The 7,550-nt window shown below is 42.2% G+C and overlaps 1 protein-coding gene across 1 annotated transcript in view; it reads right to left on the minus strand.

Annotated features, from left to right (window-relative positions):
• Window positions 1–14: 14 nt before the first annotated feature.
• Window positions 15–7,550, minus strand: part of agxt2 (alanine--glyoxylate aminotransferase 2) — a 10,137-nt gene continuing 2,601 nt past the window's right edge. Inside the window, exons 4-14 of the mRNA XM_080530058.1 lie at window positions 7,154–7,277; window positions 6,133–6,227; window positions 5,684–5,777; window positions 5,385–5,478; window positions 4,895–4,995; window positions 4,601–4,693; window positions 3,991–4,123; window positions 2,836–2,924; window positions 2,176–2,325; window positions 1,425–1,523; window positions 15–759 (exon numbers count right to left, since the gene is read on the minus strand). Coding sequence (XP_080386184.1) covers window positions 658–759; window positions 1,425–1,523; window positions 2,176–2,325; window positions 2,836–2,924; window positions 3,991–4,123; window positions 4,601–4,693; window positions 4,895–4,995; window positions 5,385–5,478; window positions 5,684–5,777; window positions 6,133–6,227; window positions 7,154–7,277 — 1,174 coding nt within the window. The 3' untranslated portion in view covers window positions 15–657. The remainder of the gene's footprint in view (window positions 760–1,424; window positions 1,524–2,175; window positions 2,326–2,835; window positions 2,925–3,990; window positions 4,124–4,600; window positions 4,694–4,894; window positions 4,996–5,384; window positions 5,479–5,683; window positions 5,778–6,132; window positions 6,228–7,153; window positions 7,278–7,550) is intronic.

The raw sequence follows: 7,550 nt of genomic DNA on the forward strand, positions 1-7,550 counted from the left end.
GATACATTGACTGATGGACTCCAGAGAAATACTGGCACAGTTTATTTGACAGTTTCATAGACAGTCTGCACCTCTCAAGATCAATGTAGATGAGAGGTGTGTTATGAAATGCCTTCCAAGTTTCCTTTCTTGAGTTTAGAGAGGTTTAACGTGAATACATTAACATACAACAATCAATAAAAGCTCATACAGTATATACAGATTGCAACCATAACTTATTTTTTTCCTACAGCTTAACTAATAGCTAAATTAGTTGTGGTTGTGGCCGTAGTACAGAGTCAAAGCCCACACATAGTTGTCAGTATATCTACAGTATACACAACTGTATACACATTACTTACTAGTATTATAGTAGTAGTATTACAAGTATTACTTACTTTTAGTCAACATTATTGAAATAGTTGCAAGTCAATGTGGATCATTAGTATGCGTTGAGACAATTCAATCAAATGTGGATTCACATTTTCATGTATTATGTAGAGGTCTGGGCTGCTACTTGTAACTTCATGGGTGAGAGTTGATGTCATCGTGTGGCAGATGAGGGCTCCCCAGGGTCTCAGTGAACCATCCAGTTCTGACTGCTGGTGAAGAGTGTGTGTGTGTGTGTGTGTGTGCACGCAATTCCGTTCCTGTTTAGGAAAGATCCAGAAGGGTCAATTATGTTCTCTGCTCATGGTTCTGCATCGCCTGGTTGAAGACAGCCAAGAAGTAATCAGCATCCTCCATGGTAACACACATAGGTGGCTTGATACGGAATGTCTGAGAGGGAAAGAGAGAGGGAGACAGAAATAATGAGTGCAATTACATTCATAGGACTGGTGACGAATGTCATACAGGTGTCGGTACTTGGCAGTCTTTTTGAGAAAAGACATTGTAGTGAGACATGACAGTCAGACAGGGGTTCCCAAACTTTTTAGTCTCATGACCCCAAATTGACATAAATTATTTCTGTGTATTTATGCAACGCCAAGTCACAGTAAGACGTCCAAGTGTATTCTAATCGCCTAAAGATGCTCTATTTGGTTTAATCTGAACCCTGAAACACCGACCCCAAGTTTGGGAACTGCTGCAGTAAGTCGTTAAATCAGTCCTAAATTAAATGCAGAGAAAACATCATACAGTCCTTCCTACTTGCTCACTAGCAAACAGTCTGCCAACCTAGCTTCCCTTTCCTCTCAGTGCACTCACATAAGTGGAGGCCGGTGGAGGTAGAAATCGGAGGACGTGGTCATTGTAATGAGTGGAATGATTTATTGAATGCATTACAATGAGCCCGTCCTCCAATTTCTACCTCCCACAGTCTCTCCTGACTTGCATGGTTCATCATGAATCTGAATGTGTCAGTACTTTTTTCAACAAGACTCTCAAGGCATGCATGCCCTGCAGACTGTAGTACGATGAGGAACAGTAGATTGTGGGTATACCTGTCCATAGAGTCCCCCCTTCCCTATAAGGACGCCCATGTCTTTGGTGTCCTCAAAGATCTGACCCATGGCCTCTGCAGGTAGGGGCTCTTGGCTGGCCTGTGGGGAGAGAAAGGGAGAGTGGAGGGGTGTGAGGTTTAGTGTTGGGGTTATGTTCTCTGCTGTCTCCTCTACTCCAGTGGAGGTAGAAATCGGGAGGACGGACTCATTGTAATGCATGGAATGGAATCTAACACGTCATTCTATTCCATACATTACAATGAGCCCGTCCTCCGATTTCTACCTCCACCAGCCTCCACTGGTCTACTCATGGTTAATCATCAACTAGCACTCGCTGGACTGAACCATGACCCTGTGAGATGGCAGAGAAATACACTTTTAAGTAGCAATGTGACAGTTTTCTCTTGGGTGAGCAAGACATTACATTTTGAATGACTTATGGGAGAATACATTTTACCAATCTGAATACGACAAATAAACACAACTGGTACTTGTTTGCAAAAATCTGATCTTATGATCAGCCATAAACACTGTGATCTGAAACACTGTTTTAACAATGCATATTACCATCCAACTTCTCCTGTCCCTAGAGAGTGATTGGATATTTTCTACAAAGATGTTTCTGGTCACCCCAGACTGTTATTAGCCAACTTTCATTGACAACTACAATTGGCTGAATAGCACAAACAGTCTGTGTCAACCAGGCAACGGCATATCTTCTCATCTTTCCCAGGTTGTAAACTTCCCTCACCTTGTCTTTGACCATCTCCACACCGATCATCAGACCCTTCCCGCGGACATCCCCAATGATCTCATACTTTTCCCTCATCTTGGCCAGTTCCGTCAGCAGATAGGTCCCTACTTCAGCACTGATCTGCTGTGTGCCTTCCTCTTTGATTGTCTAATGGATCGATTAACGAAAAAAGCATTATCAATGTCCATGTTATCAACTTTGAAGTGGTGAGCTTCAGTGATATGCATTTCCAAGGCGATGATAAACAAATATTATTCTTACAATGTAGAACAGGGTAGGCTGGCGGAGGGAGAAATCAGGACAGGTTTTGTTCTGCATTGAACAGAATAAGGACACGTGTTTGATACCATTCCTCATTCCATGCATTACAATGAGCCCGTCCTCCGATTTCTACCTCCACCAGACTCTCCTGGGGGGTATTCCATGAACGTCACTAAAGGTAAAATAAGGCTGGATTTTTTGAATCTTGCAGGATTCATCAAAACAAGCCTGGATTGTCATTTAGCGACATCGATGGAATACCCCCCTGATCTAGAAGAAACAATGCAATTAATCAGTTTACAGCAACCTTTCAGATAAGCGACATGCCATTTATTAGCTGAGGAAAATGCAGATGCTCAGAATGAATAGAAGTGGTTGGATGTGCTTAGTGCTCACATCAAGTACAGCGGAGCCAATGGCACACGCCACAGGGTTGCCTCCAAACGTGTTGAAGAGAACTGCCTGGGAAATAGAACTGGCAATCTCTGAAAAAATGGGTCACAAAAACATTAAGATGGAAAACTCACACCACCTCAATTCTGCATACAAAAAAAAGCATTTTTCTTCCTCGTGAATGTATGATTTTATTTGAAATGTTTATTATATGTAGGGATCCTGCTTTGTTCTGTACAATGTTGTTGAATAAAAAATTCAAGAGATTTAAAGAATAAATGCTTTTTTTCTACTGATTCACTGATGTACCATCCATCCTTTAAATAGAGGAAGGCTTAACAGAAGAGCTATTTTGTCTCCGACCGTTGCTTCCTGATACTCCAGGGTCACTCAGTCAACCATGTTTATGATGAAGGAAAAGTCATGGGATGGGATGGTGGACTGGTTCCATCCAGTCTGATAGGTGGGTGTGCTACCAGGGTGGTGAGGAATGACTTCCACACCTGATACATCCCATAATGAGAGGCACTCACATGTTCCCTGGTGTCAGTCTGTGATTGTGTTTGCACACTGTGAGAGCTCAAACATCAATATCTGCTAGCCCTGCTGGCTCGGCGGTATAGTATGTGTTTGTAATAACAAGAAATAACATGATATTTTATTGTCTAGGAATCTCATGTGGACCTCTAGTTTGAAGGTTCAATCTGAGTGTTCGTTATATACAGTATATCCTATTTATTTACAATAATCTGGAACAGAACATCATGTAACCAATATTTTGGGTTACATGATGTTCTGTTCACGTTATCTGTTCCAGCACCAGGGTACTGTATCTGTAACTAAGGAGGATGCATATCCAGGCCAGCACAATACAGCTCAGCTCAGCTCGGCTCTGTAGTGTGTGTGTGTTCTTAGTACATCGACTGCTCATTTGAGCAGTTGCATGTGTGCAGCATAGGTTGCTCTCCATTTCTGTTTTTGTTTCAGTGTAAGTAGGCTACAGTATGTTACCATTTCTTTATGCACTCGATTTAATATTTGAATAATCATGAGCCGTTGATGATGATAACTGTCAGGAAATGCATGGACCCCATGTACAATGTGGAGACATCATGTCACCTGCGCTGAAAAGAAAAGTGAATAAAGTGCCCGTCTGACCTGGCGTTGTGACAACAGCTCCCATTGGGAATCCATTAGCAATGCCCTTAGCCATGGTCACAATATCAGGCATGACATCGTGACCCTGGAATCCCCAGAAGTGACTTCCTGTTCGTCCGAATCCTGTCTGGACCTGGTGAACAGGAAGAGAATCAGGAAGAGGAAGCTATGGGTGACACATCTGAACTGGCCAACACACACCAACCATCTCCATAGAAATAACAGAGGGGACTCTGTGTGTGACACCATTCCTCATTCTATTCCAGCCATAAGGGGTAGTGGTGGTCTAGTGGATAGTGAGTTGGACTTGTGATCGGAAGGTTGTGAGTTCAAATCCCGCCTGAAGCCACACCACTACTAGTGTGCCCTTGGGTAAGGCACTTAGCCCTCAGTTACTCCAGGGGGAATGTCCCTGTAATTCGTAATTGTAAGTCGCTTTGGATAAAAGCGTCTGCTAAATGGCAAAATTATTAATTAATTATAAATTCATAACAATGAGTCTGTCCTCCGATTTCTACCTCCACCAACCTCCACTGGTCCTGATGTACCATAGTGAAAATCTAGACATGATTGTGAATGTATGAACTGAAGATGGAGTATGTTGACTAACCTCATCGGCTATGCAGACCCCACCCCTCTCCCTCACAAGTTTGTATGCATCCTTCAGGTAGTTCTTGGGGTATTGAACGGCTCCTCCAACTCCCTATGGAAACGCATAAAAGCATGACACATAACCAACCAACCGATCAAAAGAGTTTGCTTCTTTACAGTATGTTACCATTTGTTTATGCATGTTCGCCATTGCAAAAACCTTCATTTTATCTACATGTGCTGTATGTATTCATACTTTCAGCAATGGGAATATTTCAAGGACAATCAAACATACTACCGGTACAATCCGTACCTGAATAGGTTCTCCAAAGAAAGCAGCAATGCGACTCGGAACACTGGCTGCCAACACCTCTTTGAGCTGCCCAATGTATTTGTCATTCGCCTGACAATAGCCTGTAAGCAATAGAGAATGAAAGGTAATGAATGATTGATTATTTATTATTGTGGCTGAACACATTACATAAACAACCTCTTCTCAGAGGTTAAGCTACGCTTTGTTTTCCAGGTACTGTACTGTTACTAGCTGAACCGATAGGAGTTATAAAGTGAAACGGTTGAAGTATGTTTTTCAAAATGGTAAATGTTTAATAAAAGAGAAGGACTTTGTACTTCAGACTGGCACCTAAACCCCTCCAAACCGTCTGCAACCTTTGACTTTTTGTGTGTGTGTGTGTGTGTGTGTGTGTGTGTGTGTGTGTGTGTGTATGTAGGTGTGTGTGTGTGTGTGTGTGTGTGTGTGTGTGTGTGTGTGTGTGTGTGTGTGTGTGTGCGCTACTGTATACCTTGGGCACAGCCACAGTCTTTGGTGGTCTGAATTGGAGAGTCCCTGCAGTGGCTTCCTCCCCATGGGCCTCTGTACACATCAGGGCACATGGTCTAGAAGGAGAGAACAGCCACATCAGCTGTTTACAGCATATGTGTCTGTTACACATCTGTTCACATCAGTCAATTACAGCATACTCACACATATATCACACAGAAGCAGGACCGGATCTTCATCTACCTTGGTCTTGGGTTCAAAAACACTTCTCAATGACCATTTGACTGACACAGAAGGGACGGCCATCTACCTCATACTTACATTATGGCAGCCTAGGCCTTGGGCAACAGGGAACTTATAGGCTGCGTTGGAGGTAAGACCCAATGTCTGTGGACTGCCACCATGGTAGGCCCCCCTGATAAGAGAGACAAACAGCCATAGCTTTTACTCAAGTCATAGCAAACATGTCATATTCATTCCAGTACCTGAACAAACACATTTTATGACTGAACCCGCTTTTTTCTCCGGAGAGGTTGGAATCTGACACAGCAGTGAAATGTAGGGCACATTCTCTTGAGGAGTAATGCCAGTGTAAAGACTTACTGCCATACAGTACACCATGGTGTCACACTACAGACACATAGTCAATGTTAACATACATTAGTCTAGTTAACACAAAACTATCAAGACTGTTCAGAACACAGTGGTTTAAAGGACTCGTCTCTGTGGTGTGGCTGGAGTGAGAGAGACCACAGTAGCACAGGACTCACCTCAGGGAGATGATGTCAAAGTTTCTGGTGTGAAGTCGAGCCAAAAGCATGGCCAATTCGTTGGCCTCGGAGCCACTATTGGTCAGGAAGACCACCTAGCAAGACAGGACACAAGGTGAAAGGATAGAAGGTGAAAGCCCTCTGCACAAATACTCACGGTGTGACATTTCACGGCTCTCTACTGGGGTATGGAAGTGTGGTTTCCAATGGGGTTTCCAAACGACTATGATGGTGATTGATGGCAATGACTGCTAACTATTTTGATAAAGGGGGGGGGGTCATGTCAAGTATAAAGTATTGCTCCCAACATGTGTTTTTGTTTGTTTGTTGATAAATCAGCCAGAGGCAGCCAGAGGCAGCCAGAGGAGAGATGGACAGCAGCTGGAGGGAGCTGAGAGATGGAGGGAGAGGGATGTTTTGGTCTGCTACCACTCCCTTCAGCCTTAGACCACATCAGGATTCATAATGAATGACGTGTATTACCGGTAATCAGTGTGTCTGCGTGTTCCTAATGCATCCGTTCATACTGGGGTCCATTCCAAACTCATCTCATGGAAATTCAAAAGCAAATTAAAAGCATCAAGTATTCAAAGAGATGGACGATATTCAAATAGAGGACAGTAAGCACATCGATAAATAAAGGAAAAAGTTATGATGTCGGCAATCTGTTTTGACAGGCTTGTTTGGTGTTATAAGATACAGTCAATATTGTAGGAGGTGCATAGACAGTACAGGAAAGTAATGGAATTTTATGAAATAGAATGAATGGAATGGAATTAATGTATCTGTATAAATCTGTATACTTAACAGTAGGAAAATCCTTTGGGTTTGGTCATTTCTACTCCTGCTATTCACTGTTTCATAAAACAACAAGCAGCACCGATTAGCTTTTCTGATAGTTTGTGTGTAGTTTTTTTTCTAAATTCCTTCTTGACGTTGTAAAGTGTGTTGTGAGAAATGTTGTTATAATGCACTTGAAAACAAAATACATTCAAAATATGAACTTGATACTGTGCAGTACCTTCAGTGGGTCCGGAAGAAGGGCTGTTAACTTTTCACAGTACTCTTGCAGTGTAGGGAAGACATAGATGGGTGTTGTGTGCCAGAGAGTTCTGAGCTGTTTCTCTGCAGCTTTTGTCACCTTTCTGCACAAACACAGGATTTGGTGCTTTGGTATCACTTTACCTAAAGTTGCTTTTTTCTTGCGTTGTAACACCTTAATTGATTTTAGTAATAATATTGTATCAACAATTGAATGATTGGTTTCTAATTGCAAAGCAATGAAGATTATTCATGCTGTGTAGTTACTCAAACTGAGTATAATAAAAAAAAAATCCTATTCCAACAACTTGTCAACTCCAATACGCAATTAAAAAGCAATTACTAAATTGTAATACAATGTTGTTATAGAGTAAGTA

This window comes from Nansenia antarctica (genome assembly GCF_963989245.1).
Source record: "Nansenia antarctica genome assembly, chromosome: 4".
NCBI classification, from domain to species: domain Eukaryota; kingdom Metazoa; phylum Chordata; class Actinopteri; order Argentiniformes; family Microstomatidae; genus Nansenia; species Nansenia antarctica.